Here is a 17087-nt window from a genome sequence, read left to right as displayed (position 1 = left end):
TTTCAAGTGCAAGGTCATGAGTCAGCTGGTAAAAAATTAAATATTACTACTTTAGAGTCACTCCTTTTGAAACTATTATCACCAGACCTACATTATGATTGATGGGGCACATAAGACAGCTGATTTGTGCTGGGATAAGTGTAGTAGTTGATTAAACAACATTTATTTAGCACCTACCGTGCGGTAGGCACTGTGAGGGTACTAAAGAAAGAGCAGCGAACAAGACCATCCTGGTCCTGCCCTTATGGAGCACACTTCCCTGTGAGCACCACATTCAGGGACACTAGAGCAGAGCAGAGCTAACTCACAGAAGGCTACATGGAACCCAGGGCTTGGGGGCTTTTAAATATTTTCTTTTATCTGTTGAGGCTATATGTCAAAAGAATTTAAAGCTTTGTATTCTAGAAGTGAAAGTTTACCAAGTGCCACAAACTACTTGCCTTAAGGTCTTCTTTCTAAAATTTGATTTTAAACAGCTTATTCCATGACATGTGGATATGATTTGATGAGTTTCTTTGTAGCAGCAGAAGCTATGCAATTTTATTTCCCATTTACTTTATGTTCTTTAGAAATGCCAAAGAGAAGACTTCCAGCATTAGCAAATAAAGGAATATTTTTAAAGCACTTTCAGGTGAATCAGACCAAAATTAATGGATCCAGTATGACTAACCAATATTCTGTCACCATCGCTTCATATAATTGCAGTTATAACATACCCATGATGGCTGTGAGCTTTGGGCAGGTAAGACTAGAATTTTACAAGTTACTGTTTTTAACTTATGGAGCATTAGCTTCAATCTAGTAAACTTTCTTTTTAATTTTTACAAATAGCTGACATACATATTAAATATCTTTTGATGGGACAATACAATTATTTTAAGGACAAATGAAGATTTAGAGACTTGAACTTGAGGATGAAAATTCACTTTAAGCATTAAAAAAAATCTTCAAGATATATATCTATGAGAAAAAACACAGAAATAGCCTTATGAAACAGTCAGATTTAAATAGAGTTTTCTCTGTTGACTTAAAAGGAAAAGTTGTAGGCTCTTCCAATAAAGATCCTTGAACAGAGATTATTGAAAGAAAATTTGAGATTCTGCATTACGTTTTTAAATTGTTTCTGTTCTAAACACCATTTGTTTTTTACTTGTATCAAAATTGATACAGGGAGGAAAGAGCTAGTTTTCCCTAATTGTAAAAGGATCTGAACAATTTTTTGCATTGCTTGAGTTATTTATAATCAGATCAGTAGTAAATATTACAAATATGATGAGTGTTTTTAAATTTAATATCCTACAAAAATAATAATTTTCTACAGCAAAACAAAAACCAGTATATTAAGCTGAAGATTAAGGGTGAAATAATAAAATAATTAAATATTGTAGTTATAGTCTCAGAAAGAATGTTTGCTAAGTAAGCTATTTTATGATTAAAAATACTGAAAAACTATAAGTATTCCACAGAAATTGCCTTTATCCTATTCTGGCCCCACATTTTAATCTTAGTATCTTCAAGAGGAATGTCTTATAAATATTTTTCAGTCTTTTACTCTTAGCTCTATAACCAAATGTAGTAACTAACTCAGGGCTTTGTGTTGTCAAAGCATCTGTGTCAATAGCCTTCCATTTTTCAAGATCCTCCTTAAAACTGGTAATTGTATACTCTACCTTTAGTTATTTACCCAAGATTAAATTGGAGAATATGGGACTTATATTTTTGTGACCTTTTTAGAAAAAATTCAAATGAAAGATGCATGCAGTAATGTGCACATATGTTAAATGTCCAGATCAATGAATTGTTTAAAAAACTCTAACTTTGAGAAATTGTAGATTCATATGCAGTTGTAAGAAATAATATAGAAATATTCCTATACCCTTCACCCATTTTTCCCCAGTGGTAACATCTTGTATAACTATAGCATAATAGCACAACCGGGAAATTGACATTGAACATAGTAGTTCTACATTGTTTTATTTGTGTGTATGTATGTATATGCGTACTTCTGTAGTTTTATCACTTGTGTAGATTCATCTGACCACCACAGAACAGTCCCATCACAAGGATCCCTCATGCTACCCTTTTATGCCACAGCTATCTCCCTCCCTCCTGCACTCCCTTATATCTGGCCATCACTAATCCATCTCTATAATTTTGTCACTTCAACAATGTTATGTAAATGGAATCAGACCTTATATGTATGTAGCCTTTTGAGATTAGCTTTTTTCCCTTGAGTTGTGTGTATCAATAGTTTGTTCATTTTGATTGCTGAGTAGTATTAAAGTTTATTTAACCACTTACTCATTGAAGGACATTTGAGTTGTTTCCAGTTTTTGGCTATTATGAATAAACCCGCTGTGAACATTCATCTATAGGTTTTTGTGTGACATAAATTTTCATTTTTTTGGGTTAATTGCCCAACAGTGCAATTATGGGGTCATATGGTAAGTCCATGTATAGTTTTGTAAGAAACTACCATATTCTTTTCCAAAGTGGCTGTGCCATTTTACATTCCCACCAGCAATGTGTGGGTGATTCACTTTCAGCACAAATTTGCCAGCATTGGCATTATCACTATTTTTTATTTTAGCCATTCTCATAGGGTATGTACTGATGGCTCATTTTGGTGTTAATTTGCATTCCCTAATGGTTAGGGATGTTGAACACTCATGTATCCTCTTCTGTGAAATGTTTCTTCGTGTCTTTTGCCCATTTTCTAATTGGGTTATTTTCTTACTGTTGAGTTTTTAAAGCTCTTTATATATTCTAGATATAAGTCCTATGTCAGATATTTTCTCTCAGTCTGTATCTTGCCTTTTCATCTTCTTCATAAGGTCTTTCACAAAGCACAATTTTTTAATTTTGTTGAGATCCAATTTATCAATTTTTTTTCTTTAATGAATGGTGCTTTTGGTTTCAGGACTAAGAACTCTTCACTTAACATTAAGTCCTGAATATTTTTCTGTTTTTTTTTTCTGAAAGTTTTACAGCTGTACATTTTACATGTAAGGCCATGGTCTATTTTGAGTTGATTTTTGCATAAGATGTGAAGTTTTAGGTTGAGGTTATTTTGTTTGCCTATGGCTCCAATTGCTCCAGCACTGTTTACTGAAAAGGCTCTCCTCAGGGCCGGCCCCGTGGCTTAAGTGTGTGTGCTCCGCTGCTGGCGGCCCAGGTTCGGATCCCGGGCACGCACCGATGCACCGCTTATCCGGCCATGCTGAGGCCGCGTCCCACATACAGCAACTAGAAGGATGTGCAACTATGACATACAACTATCTACTGGGGCTTTGGGGGAAAAAAAAGGAGGAGGATTGGCAATAGATGTTAGCTCAGAGCCAGTCTTCCTCAGCAAAAAGAGGAGGATTAGCATGGATGTTAGCTCAGGGCTGATCTTCCTCACCAAAAAAAAAAAAAAAAGAAAAGGCTCTCCTTCCTCAATTGAATTACTTTTGCACTTTTGTCAAAAATCCCTGCGGCATATTTGTGTAGGTATGTTTCTGGATTCTTTACTCTCTTCCATTACTCTGCGTGTCCATCCTTCCACCGATACCAATACCAATTTCTTGATTACTGTAGCTATATAGTAAGCCTTAACATTGGGTAGAGTGATTCCTCTCACATTATTCTTGTGAAAAATTGTTTTAGCCATTCTAGGTCCTGTGTATTTGCATATAAATTTTGGAATAAGCTTGTTTATGTCTATACAAATCTTGCTGGTATTTTGATAAGAATTGCATTAAATCTGTAGATTATTTTGGAGAGAATTGAGACACCTTTATTATGCTGAGTCTCCCAATCCATGAACCACGGTATGTCTCTCCATTTATTTAGGTCTTCTTTGCTTTGTTGTATCGGCATATTTAGGTCTTCTTTGATTACTTTCATCAGCATTTTACAATTTTCAGGTCAGATCCAGTATATGTTTTGTTAGACTTATATGTAAGTATTATATATAAGTGTTTTCTTTGAAGCAATTGTAAATGATCTTGTGTTAATTTCAGTTTCCACATGCTTGTTATTTGTATATAGAAATATGATTGGTTTTTGTGTGTTGATCTTATATCCTGCAACTTTGCTGAACTCCATGAAGTTTTACAAAGTAAATGCACTCGTGTAATCACTACTCAGATCAAGATAAGGAAAATCATTAGCTCCCTAGAGCCTTCCTTGTGCCTTCTCTTTATCATTAGATTACTCACCCCTCACCCCTAGATAACCACTGTTTTGACTTCTATCACTGTTAATCAGTTTTGCTTGTTTTTAATCTTCATATCAATGAATAATACAGTATGTACTTTTTTGCATCTGGCTTCTTTTATTCAATATTGTGAAATTCATGTGTTGCATGTAGCTGTAGTTCATTCTTTTTCATTATAGTACAGTATTCTATGGTGTGAATATACCATAATTATCTTTTGCATTATTTCCAGTTTGGCGCTATTATGAGTAAAGCTGCTATGAACATTCTTGCATACGTCTTTTGGCACTTATGTTTACTGGTTTCTGTGGGCAATGGGGCTTTAATTTTAAATTTCACAAGATTAACAGATAACTGTGAGAGGTCAGAAGCTGGAGAATATCATTTTCATTATTAGAGTTACAATCTATTAACTTTTATAGCACATGTGGCTTTTGTCAATTGATTGGCATTCAACATTAGACGGGTATTTTCTGAGTCTGGATCAGTCACTGTTCTGACCATTTACTTCCTTATATTGTTAGTTAAATTTTCAAGTCTCCACATATTACTTTTCCAAAAAGGTTTTTAGTTTTTTGATAACCAAGACCACATCTCATGTTTCTCGGCCTCCCCACAGTGATTAGCACTGTACGTTGAACAGAATGCCTGCTCAATAAATATTTGTTCCTTGAGTGATGAAGGGTATGCTCTGAATTAATGAAGTATTACTGTGGTTCCAGCTGATTGCTGCACAGATGACTGAGTTGACTTTGGCCTCATTACTGCAGCTGTATAGGTATGGCCTGTGTTGATTTATGTGACTCTCCTTAATGTTCTGAAGGATCCTGAATACCAGAGGCTCATTTATGTCATGTCACAGGCTTGTACCATGGTAAAATGGAAATCTTGTTAGCCATTGTTATATTTAATCATTTTATCAATATTTATTTTGGAAATTAGATAATCACAAACGAGACAGAGAATGAGTCTGTTTACAGAGGAAATAATTGGCCAGGGGAGTCAAAGATTCGTATTCAAAGAATTCAAGCAGCGTCTCCACCTCTAAGTGGCAGCTTTGACATTCAAGCTTATGGACATATTCTCAAAGGTACATGAAAAAGGTTCAGAACATTGGTATATATATCAATTGGACAGTACTGATCTAGACAAACATAATAAACATTTTAGTGTATTTCTTTCTAATATGATTTATCTACATAATTTATATAGTTGAGGTTATGGCAGTAATGTAAAGCTAAATTATCCAGAACAAATGACATTTGCACGTTCTCTTCACTGCCACGCTAGGTATACCAGGTTACATTCCCGAAAGTTTGTTTCTCTTCTCTATCTATGGCTTATAGGTTATCTATAAAGTTAATTGACATTTTTAAAAAAGTATTTGAGCCAAACCTGTAGTCTGAGGTACATTACTCATGTAATTTTTGTTCCCAAGAAATATATAAATTCTCAGCATACTTAAGTAAGATGCAAATTTCATATTTACTATATTGGAGGAGGACAGTTGGTTTATAAGTGATAAAATATAGTACACGTTTCATGTATTCCAAGGATGAAATTGGTTTGTGAATTGTTGACTCCTGCCATCCCTCTGCAAGTGCAGGTCTCCCTGCTGCTGTGTCAGCTGCAGATTTACAGTTTGCTCTCCAGAGTCTGGAAGAAGTGGGACAAGTCTCAGTTACACGAGACGGAACCTGTGCTGGACACTCATGGAGCATCAAGTGGAGAAGCACACGTGGAAAGCAGAATCTTCTACAGGTTCCCTTATTTGGCTTGGTTTCTGTTTTCTTCTATGTGTTGCTGTTTTCTTCTTGCGCTCTTGTGTTGCTTGCACTCTGCCTCATTCCAAAAAGTCTTGGAGACTTCGTATATTTTTTAAAATGCAAACTGTAGACAAAACATTAAAAAAAAGCAAATTGAGGGGCTGCCGTCATGGCCTACTGGTTAACTTTGGCATGCTCCGCTTCAGCGGCCCGGGTTCGGTTCCCGGGTGTGGACCTATACCACTCGTTGGCGGCCATGGTGTGGCAGCAACCCACGTACAACAGAGAGGAAGATTGGCACCGATGTTAGCTCAGGGTGAATCTTCATCAGCAAAAAAAAAAGGAAATTGGGGAGAAGATTGTTTTACATTAAGTTGACCAGACATTCTCTTTCATGGAGAATAGCTGTTGGAACTTTATTCCCTATCTCCTGTGGAAAAAGTTCAGGAATATGTGTATTAGAAGACCCTTGACAGGGGCAGGAGGAGCACAGACTGGGCCAGTCTCAGAACTACGTCTGAATATACTTTAATGGGGGGCCAAACATAATCAACCTCACTGTCTATAATTCTACCACTATACTCTAGGGCTGTACTCTGGGGCCTTGGATGCTTTTGTGGTTTTAAAGATGACCTTTTCAAGTTCATAAGGGAGTCAAGCCTTAAGCTCTCATCTAATTACCTTTGCTTAATTGGAGTGTGGAAGGGGGTGGGAGAGAGGAGTCAGGCCCAGAGTACGTGAAGGAGAGGAGTCTAGAAGAGACTGGGGGCTCAGATTGTCAAGCATTAGAAAGAGGATGCTTTCCAGTGACGATCAGAGTGTGGGGAAACAGTCTCTCTCAAGCACTGTTGGTAAGAAAGTAAATCAGTACAAACTTTTTTGAGGGTGATTTAGTGTCTGATATAGATACCTATGATTCAGCAGTCTCAACCATATAACTCTGAATATATACTACTGAAATATAATGCAAATATGAAGTGGTATAGGCACAAAGGTAAGTCACTGCAGCATTACTTGTAATAGTAAAAACCTATAAACCTAAATCCCCATCAACAGAAGACTGTTGTTAAAATGACACAAACTTAGCATGAATACCATACAGCCATATGTAGATCCACATATATTCACCTGCAAAGATGTTTCTGACATATAGTGGAAAAAAATAGACTCTACTTATGAAACCATTTTGGAAAAAAAAAAGGTGAAGAGGGGAAAGAAGAGATCAAAAAAAATGTTTATAAACATAGAGTATGATGTACTGTACATAGACTGTATGGGCGTGCAAAATAGTAACAGTCATAAAGGTGTGGGGGTTGTTAAAGAAAACACGTGACCTGGAACTAAAATTAGAAAATTCCACAAGTGAGACAGCCCTAGTGACTGGTCTTCCTCTCGGTATCTCTGCTGGTGTCTGTGCATCGACTGCCTTGTCTCTTTTCTGACGAGTCTCCTCTGCTTAGTCATCATTTATACTCTTATCTCTTTGGCTTGAATGAGGCCTAGCGTGGAGAATCCTCTCTCTTTGCTAGCCCCTGTATGCATCGGAAGGCTGCCATATTGGCAGAGGGATTTTGGAACCACCAAGTTATACATATTGATTTGATTTGGTTTCATTTTTACCATTGGCAGAAAATAGTATTCCATGAGTGGATGAAAAGCCAGGGTATTCAGAGCTGAAAAATGCTAAAGGGGAAAAGTTGGTTTTCAGGTGGAAAGAGAATTAAGTTTTTCAATTATTCAACAATCATTTATCAAAGAAGTCGTATGCAAAAAAAAGCATAGAACATTTTGAGAAAATCAAATTTAGTAAACTCATTTTCCTTAGATATATTTTATTCTAAAACTTCAAGTTAATTTTAGGCATTTAATTCAAGTTGCAATTGATGAAATATATGATAATACAGTGATCTTAGCATTTTTTCCTTGGGTAGATTATGCTCATTTTTGAAGAGGCTCCTTTTGCAAAAACTGTGACTAAAATAGTTTTGAATGTTTGGGTTATTTTTTCATCCTTTGGCTTTTATTCACTTTCACCTGTGCTCCATTTTAAAAAGAAAAACTAGTGTGGTGCTATTTATCATAGCCTTTCTAGTAAAGTAATTTTGTGTAAATATAGGTTAATGATTCCAACATTATTGGAGAAAAGGCTAATATGACAGTAAGGAGGATCAAGGAAGGTGGCTTATTCAGACAACGCATACTTGGAGACCTACTCCGTACACCCAGCCAACAACCACAGGTATTTTTGAAACTTTTCCTCATGAAATTTAACATAATTTTAAATGTATAACTAGTTTGAATACACTAGAAACCTGGTAAAACAGGAGGGATGGCATCTTTATTTTCATGTGAATATTTGTGTTAACACTTGATCAACTCAATAATATTATTTTATGACTTTTGGGAAAATTGTCTTCCTTATGAGAATGGATTTTTAAGCTGTACTACTGCCTGTTAGAATTTGAAAATATATTCTTTCATTAATCTTTACAGTAACTCATTGAAGTAATTATTAATGTTACCACTTTAATGATGAGGAAATTAAAATGTAAGGAGTTTAGGTGACTCTCCCAAGAGCAGCCTTTGTTTTCCTTCATAGCACTACTCATCATCATGGCATAATATGCATGTACTTTGTTAATTAATTAAATTTATTTTATTAAGTTTATGATTGATTCAATTTGTTGATTAATTTATATAGTTAATATATAGATATTAAATTTTATGTAATTATTATATACAATGATATTAATTGTATACAATATATAATTAATTTATTAAATGTCTTGATTAATTAGATTAATTAATTAGATTTATTGTCTCATGCAACTCTCTCTCCCACCTCCACTAGAATATAAGTTGAGTGACAGTAGGGGTGTCATCTCTTTTGTTTAATGTTGTATTCCTGTATTCTAACGTTTACAACTGTGCCTGATACGTGGTGGGCACATTTGCTGAGTGAATGAATGAGTGAATGAGTGAATGAAGTGTCAAAGCCAAAAAAGTGTAAATAGAGTAGACTCATTTGTAAACAAACAAGCAAACAAAAAAGACTTCACCATTTGTTCTAAATCCTATGCATATTCTCCTTAGCCATCCACCCCTGTTCTCCATCTATGTTTCTTTGTTTGCAGGTTGAAGTCTATGTCAATGGACTTCCAGCTAAATGTTTGGGTGACTGTGGGTTTACATGGGATCCTATCACTACTCCCCTAGTCCGGGCCACAAGCCCTTCTCAAGGTAACCTCTTGCTTTTTAACTTGGAGTACGGGGTGGAAGACAAGTAGCAAAAATGTGAACTCTGATCATGATTTGTTTTAACACTAGTTTCACTAACTAAGGCAAGCAGACAGTTCTACATACTGAAAAAAATCTATCAGATCAGTAGACTATGGAAAGAGCATTAATTATTATTTTGGAAATAAATTGCTGTTGAAGTTGGACTCACTAGTCTTCTACCTCTCCAGTTTCACCAAATTAGAACAGTTTCTAAAATTTCACTCAGTTATTGAAGCATTTTTGTTCAACTCCACTAGCTACGGTATTAGTTGGAATCTTGCATCATATGAGACCACTTCTTCTAAGAGATTTAGTACTAAAAGGCTATTAAGACAGCTGCTGCTTAGTAAAAGAAAGTAATTAGATCCTAGATTTGAGAATAAGAGATAGAAAAATTATTGCCAAGAACTCAATCTAGGGGGGCACATTATACCATATCTTCGTAGCATGTTATTGCTTTTAAAAATGTGATTGCGCTTCATGTCTGAACTCCCAAGGATTGAAATAAGCAGCAGGACTAAAGATTGTGAGAAGTAACTTTTTTTCAGTCAGAAATATAAGCTCAGATACTATAATCACGTATGTAGTCTTGGTGGTTAGTAGTAAAATTCACCTGCTAATTATATATCAGCAAAATAATTGAAATTAAAAAAAAACCACATCTTTGTGTTGAAAGAATATATTCCTCAGACGTTTTTTTTTACAGTAATGATATTAACTTTGGGATAATTCATGTTGTATGGGGTCAAAACTCCCAAAAATAAGGATTTGATGAACATTAATTTGGTGATAGTCCTTTGGTCTCCTTATTTTTGCATCCATCCTTGTATTTTGTAATGAATTTTCACTTTTATATACACTTATTGAAAAACTTATTTATTACTCAAAATAATTAGCAACCTGAATTGCTTTTGCCACATTTTGACAAATTTAAAAATAATGAAAAGACAAGTATAAATAATGTTATCAAAACACCCATATTCTCTTCACTGAAAATTAACAGCAGTTAACATTTTGTCATATTTACTTCTAATCATTAATTTAACGAGGAAAATATTAAAAGAACAGCTCAAGTCCTCTTTAAGCACCATCCCTAGTCCCTACAAACCTCCCCAGAGGCAGGCAATCACAATAATTAATTTTGTGTGTATTCTTCCATGCCCTTTTTAATACCTTTTGTATATAACACACATGTATGGTAATTTTGCCACTTTTTTTTTAAGCTTACGAATGAGCTATTACATTATAAATATCAGAAATATTACAATGTAAGTATCATCTGCATTTTACTTTTGTCATTCAGCATTCATTTTGAAAAATATTTATATGGTTTTATGCATATCTAATTTATCACTTCAAAGTACTTCACGAATATACCAATTTATTTATTCCTCTATTGATGGACATTTAGATTGTTTACAATTTTTTGTTTTTACACGATTGTGTATTGAGCTTTGTTGTACAAATCTCCTATTGCATACGTGCTAGAGCTTCTTTAGGGTATATGCCCAGACGTGGAATTGCTGGATAATAATTGAGTGTATGTGTCTTCAGTTTATTAGATGACCAAATTGCTTTCCAAAGTGGCTGTACTTCCAGCAGGATGAGAGCACTGTATTGCCACATCCTTGCCAATACTTGATAGTATCATCTTCCTAATTTTGGTCAATCTGATGGGTGAAAGAAGTTATCACATCACCGTTTTAATTTGTCTGTTCCCTGATTAGTAATGCATGTGAGCATCTTCTCATATGTTTCTTGGACATTTAGATTATTTCTTCTGCAAATTGCTTGTTAACATCCTTTATCCATTTATCAGATTGTCTTTTGTCTACTGACTTGTAACTGTGTATTATATATTATGTTTACAGCTCCTTTGGACACGTCTTCTCTCAGTATATCTCTTGTGTTTTGTTTTAGTATCTTGTTCATGGAAACATTTAAATCATTGTTTTACTCTAATTCATGTGTCTTTTCCTTGATGGTTAACTGTGGCTTTTTGTATCTTATTTAAGAAATTCATCTCTACATTAAAGTTATTAACATATTTGATTATGTCTTCTAAAATTCTAGAGTTTTGTTTTTCATTCTTAGCTATTTAAATCCGTGTGGAATCTATATTGTGTGTGATGTTATATAAGTAGAGTGACCATAACATTTATGGATCAAATCTGGACACTTCTAAGAGTGAATGGAAAAACATTAAGTATAAGATGTTGGGACAGCAGGTGTAAACTGGGAGTATTCCAGGAACTCTAGGATGTATATCACCTTAGACAGAGGAATCTTATTTTGTTTCAAGTGGAAAGTGTCCATGACACTTATTGTACAGTTTATTCTTTTCTCATGACTTTGTGATGGCAGTTCTGTCATAGTCTAAGTTAACCATAGAGAGATGTTCTGTTTAATTTCTTTGTCATAAAAAGAATTTTCCTTTCCTTACCTCATTCTATACTTTCAGTCAGATAATTCTTTCCTTTAATCTCTGTCAACACAGATTTAAAATATTAAGCAAGGTAGAGTAATTCAATGGAAAAAAATGCCATTGCTAAATAAATGTGTCTTTTTTCCCCTGCTTGCTTGTAGGCTATTGTTTCTATCCTTTAGAAGATAGGCTTATTTTTCTCTGAGAAATATCTGACTTCATAACTTCAGATTCTATGTTTTCTCATTTTAAAATTGTTATTTAAATTTATATTTTCAGGGTCCTATGAAGAAAGCACAATTCTAACCATATCAGGCTCTGGATTTTCTCCCAGTTCAGCTATATTGGTCTCAGTTGGACCAGTAGGTTGCTCTCTTCTCTCTGTGGATGGTAGGTCCTTTTAAAAATTGTTATTATTGAGTCTAATTGTTCTTCTCTAAGAGAAAGTGGAATCAAAGAGCAATATTACAATATTGATTATCCCATAGAGTACCGTTGGGGTCATGAAATTGGCAAACTGCTCTGGATAAATGCCTTATCTTTTTAACCTTTGGTTATGACCACAGACTAATTCTGTCACTGTTGTACAGTGTCTTTATCTCATAACAGTTGATTTTTGTTCTTTTTCTCTCATAAAGTGATTACATGAAAGCTTTCCTTCTTCGATGTGTCTCTGGGACACGAAAATATATAAACAGCCGCTCTGGTATTCCATGGTCCCCTCTGCCCATACTTTAATACAATGCCACATTAGTCATGCAACAAAAGGACATGGCCATCTTCCCTCACTTCTGGTCCAACAGAACCTCTATCCATTAACATAAAATTTCAGGATCATTCATATTTCTACTCTTGAAAAAGTGAGGGCTGTAATTATTTATTGCCCTAAAAATTATCTTCATAATCCTAGGTGTTTTCTTTAATTTTAATGGGTTGGAATTACATAAGGAAATCCACCTTCCATATCATTTAAGTTGTTTTTAATTTAGATCTTCCAAGCATTCTTGAGATGTAAGTCAATATTGCACTTGTATTATAAATGAACATATACTGTTCTAAATTAAGAATATGTTTTCATTTAGTTTTTGATCACCTTTCTTGATGAAACCTAACATTTTGCTCAGTTTGAAACACAAACAATATATTGGACTAATATTTTTAGAATTACTGATATAATCTTACAGATAAGGATTTTTTAACTATTATTAGAGTAGCCTTTTCTCTTCTTTTTTGCAACAGTAGCTATCAGGAGCAAATTGTTTAGTTTGCTTTCATTATTGGTTTACCTAACTCTTTTTTAGGAATGTCTGATTTATAACATCAGGTAATTTGTAAAGATTTTTTCTCTCATCAATGTTTGAGTAGTTTTCCTGAGGTATATTGCTTAGGTTATAAAATAAAGGCCAAGGTTTGTATTTACAAATATGAAATTTCCGTAATTTTATCTCACAGAAACATCTGCTTTATCATTTTCTTCTCTTTTTATCACAAGAAAATGAGATCAAGTGCCGGATTCTGAATGGAAGTGCTGGATCTTTCCCAGTTGTTGTGTCCATAGCTGACGTGGGACTAGCACGGAATGTGGAGGGTGGGGTATTCCACTTCACTTATCAGAGTCAGATCTCACACATCTGGCCCGCTTCTGGGAGCCTAGCAGGTAATAGTTAATTGTTCCAGCAAAGAAAATTGTAAACATTTCCCTCATTTCATTGTAATGTTTCTAGAACAGGCTGAAGGGAGAGTAATCCAAACCTCCTTCAAATATAACAAAAGAGACTCCCCTTTTAGGAGGCTCAGTGATTAAACGGCTGACTAATTCTTTTGTTTCTTATGAAGCACAAGTCAGGGTGACTGCTTATACCTACATCTTAGGTTATTGAATTAATATCATCAATTATTACATGTTTCTATAACAAGCTCATCAATTACGTCAAGATAAGATTTATTAGTTAGTATTCTGCTTACCAGCTGCTCCATTTGTAACCACAGTCTCAGTGGAGCTACTTGACCCAGAAAAAGTTCCGGGTACGAATCGGGGAAGGGCAGGCTGACGCAGAAGACGGAAAGAAAATAACACCTTCTTCCTGTCCTGCATCATTTCCTTTGTGTTTTTTGTTTGTCTCACCAGGCTTAGTTTTGGATTTTGTGCTTTGGTCTCGATCTTTTTGGTGTGTTTTGTGTTTCTATTTTAATTTATTTTAAATTTTTATTTTGTTGGGATTTTTTCTTAGTTTTGCTTTTACTTAGAAGTATTAAAATTTGGGATTTGGTAAGAGTCTTAATTCACTCTCCTTTTCCACCCATGGAATGGTTGAACAAATAGAAACAGCATAATTTCTCTTTAGGATGAGGAAGGCACTAAGGAAAGTAGCAGTTGCTACTAGTAATGCCCCAAAGCAAATGTTGGTTGCAGATCTATGTTATTTCATTAAATCTCTTAGCCCAGCTCCTTGATGGTTCCAGATTTCAGAGCTCAGGCTCGGGCATGTGGTAGTGATTGTATACAAGTCTGGTCCTTCATCTGTTTGCCAGCCCATCTCTGGGATGATGTGATAATTCTTGAATGATGAGTTAGATTATTGTCAAAACTTCTTTTTGTTATACTTAACCTTGTTGAGTTGTGTTTTGTTTTTTATGAAGGCGGTACTCTTCTGACTCTATCTGGATTTGGCTTTGATGAAAATTCAAAGGTATTAGTTGGAAATGAAACCTGCAGTGTGGTTGAAGGGGATTTGAATAAGATAACCTGCAGAACACCAAAAGTAAGGCATCTGATTTCAGTAATTTTTTTTTAAAGTCTGAAATCATATGAATTAAGGAGCATTTCGGTAGAAGGGTAAACATATGACATTTACCTAGAAACTGCAGCATTTCAGTTGTGCTCTTTAACAATTATTTCTTGAACTTGTTTCTGCAAAGATCCAAATACAAAATGTTATCTCCACGTTCTAGATACATAACATCATTAAGGAAGACAGACACATAGATCAGTATTAAACAGTGTGTTCCATTTGACATAATAGGAGTAGATACAAAGTAAAGATAAAATACAGTGGGGAGAGTGTGTCAGAAAGTTTCACGGAGAAGTTGATGTCCTATTGGAGCTTAAAGGAGAATGGGAGTTGACCAGGTAAATCAAAGGATGAAAAACATTCAGTACTAGTAAATAGTCTAAAGAATTCAGGGAAGCAAATCTAGACATTTTTAGTTTTTAAAAAGGAATATATATTTTAAATGTGTTAAAGTTTCAGTATGTTGACTAAAAATAATGTGAAGTTCCCCATAGAAGATTGCATCTTAGGACCAATCATTGTTTTTTATTTTTTTAAAAATAGTGTTTAAATCTAAACCAAGACTCTGGTTTATTATGTACAAGAAGATAATGAATCCAGTCACTAACATTTAAAAAAATGCAAATTGTGTGGATATTATGTAATTGCAATCTGTAGGAAAAGTAAATTTGAATATGTGTTGGACTGAATGATGGACTGAGATGAGAGGCTGGGGAATACAGTAAATGGAAACTTAACTTTGTTTAAATTATGTCATTCAGTTAAACACTGGGTGTGCATTAAGTAAATACTAGATACTGGAAAAAGTGTTTTTCCTAATTGGAAATTGTGTAGATGCTGTACCAGTGAAAGCCCCAGATATTTTTCATAGGGGTCCAAGTGTTAGTCTTGGATTCTGGAACTAGATCAGCAAAAGATATAATGATGTGATTTGTCGGTGAAGAGGAATAAAAATCATATTTGAGTCTATTTTAAGAGCAAAAAGTTAAACGTTTAGTATCTTATACTTTATCAATTAGAGAATCATTTGTCTAGAGCATGTCAACTATATTGCAGAGCCCTCAGGAATCCAATAATATAGATGCATTTTAACTGATCATAAGCACCCACAAAACCACTATATTATATACCTTTATTGCAAGAATTCAAACATGGAACTGCCATTTGACACCACAACTTTCTAAAAATCTGAGAACTGACTCTCATTCATGATTTTAAAACAAAGCATCTGCAGAAGTTTATTTTGAATAATTGTATTTGTTTTTAGCCATTGGATTTCTGTATCTCAATATTTATTTTCTAATTGTTTTATTTTTTCCCTCTATTTCAGAGAATTGAGGGTACAGTTGATATTTCCATTATTACCAATGGATTTCAAGCCATGGCAAAGGATGCTTATAGTTATAATTGTTTACAGACTCCAGTTATCACTGATTTTAGTCCAAAAGTACGGACAATACTAGGTAAGAAATTCTGCATTTCTAGAAAGACTTTTGAAGCACAGTTTCTCCTGCAGTTCTGTTAAAGTGAAACCAGTCACCAGTTTGGTTTTTTTAATCATAGATTAGGCTATTTATTATTTCACTTTGAACACGTGCAGTAGGAGAAAAATATTAAAAAGTACTTTGTCACCTTTTATTCCCTGTGAAACAAACATGAATTTTTTCTCCACATGGCAGTTATCATCTCTGTCACTGATTTTTCTTTTGCCTCTGAAAGTCTTAGGATTTCCTAAATCCAATGAAAGATAAGAGATGAGTTGGTGTACTTAATATGAAAATTTTACACTGGATAATAAGTTAAACCTTGTTGTAAAACTTTTTTTTTCTTTTAAAATAATAGGAAAAGTTAATTTAACAATTAAGGGTTATAACTTTGGAAATGAACTCGCACAAAACATAAAGGTGTCTGTTGGGGGAAAACCCTGCCGGATTCTTCACTGGAACTTCACAGATGTTAGATGCCTTTTGCCCGAGTTGTCTCCTGGAAAACATGATATCTACGTAGAAGTCAGAAACTGGGGTTTTGCGTCAACAAGGTATGGTAGTGAACATCAGCTTGATGGAGTTGTGGAACACATGAGGCTAATAATATTGGGATAGAGAAAGAAATAGTCATTAACCTTATAATATTCCACTGCTTTCTTTACCTTTCTACATCTCCTTTTGCAAAAGGTTCTGAGAATATCTCATAAAGTGCAATATGATGCTTAGTTTTGAGAGCACTACCATTTAGATTAGGTTGTAAGATTCTCTGTGGAGCTAGGTTTATGTATATGTCACATGAATTTCATTTTTTCTGGAAATATTTATCAAGCAGTCACTAGGGGGCAGGCGCTTGCTCAGTGCTAAACTTAATAGTGGAGAATGAGAGGGACATGTCCCCCACCATTAATGATGCCCACAATTTTGTTGGGGAAGCAGATTTCAAACAGGATAACATTAATAATTTAATTATAAATGTGAAGAAGGCTGTCAATAAGAGGTACCACGTGCTGTAAGAGCATATAATAGAGAGAGCTCACTGCTCACTTTTGCTGAGACACAGGGAACAGTCCTTTGAAAAGTGACAATTAAGCCAAGATATGGGTAGGTGCTGGCTTTCTGAAGGAGAGGATGGAGAGA

The 17087-nt window shown here is 34.6% G+C and overlaps 1 protein-coding gene across 1 annotated transcript in view; it reads left to right on the top strand.

Moving 5' to 3' along the window:
- Positions 1-17087, top strand: part of PKHD1L1 (PKHD1 like 1) — a 152328-nt gene that overhangs the window by 45956 nt on the left and 89285 nt on the right. The window contains 10 exon segments of the mRNA XM_087447119.1: positions 570-742; positions 5144-5291; positions 5808-5962; positions 8084-8206; positions 9102-9207; positions 11951-12061; positions 13164-13328; positions 14312-14433; positions 15794-15926; positions 16306-16501. Coding sequence (XP_087303245.1) covers positions 570-742; positions 5144-5291; positions 5808-5962; positions 8084-8206; positions 9102-9207; positions 11951-12061; positions 13164-13328; positions 14312-14433; positions 15794-15926; positions 16306-16501 — 1432 coding nt within the window.

Source organism: Ceratotherium simum, chromosome 23 (assembly GCF_057802395.1).
Source record: "Ceratotherium simum simum isolate JZ-2026a chromosome 23, ASM5780239v1, whole genome shotgun sequence".
Classification (NCBI taxonomy): Eukaryota; Metazoa; Chordata; class Mammalia; order Perissodactyla; family Rhinocerotidae; genus Ceratotherium; species Ceratotherium simum.
Note: the sequence above shows the minus strand (reverse complement) of the source record. Positions and strands in the feature narration are given on the sequence as shown.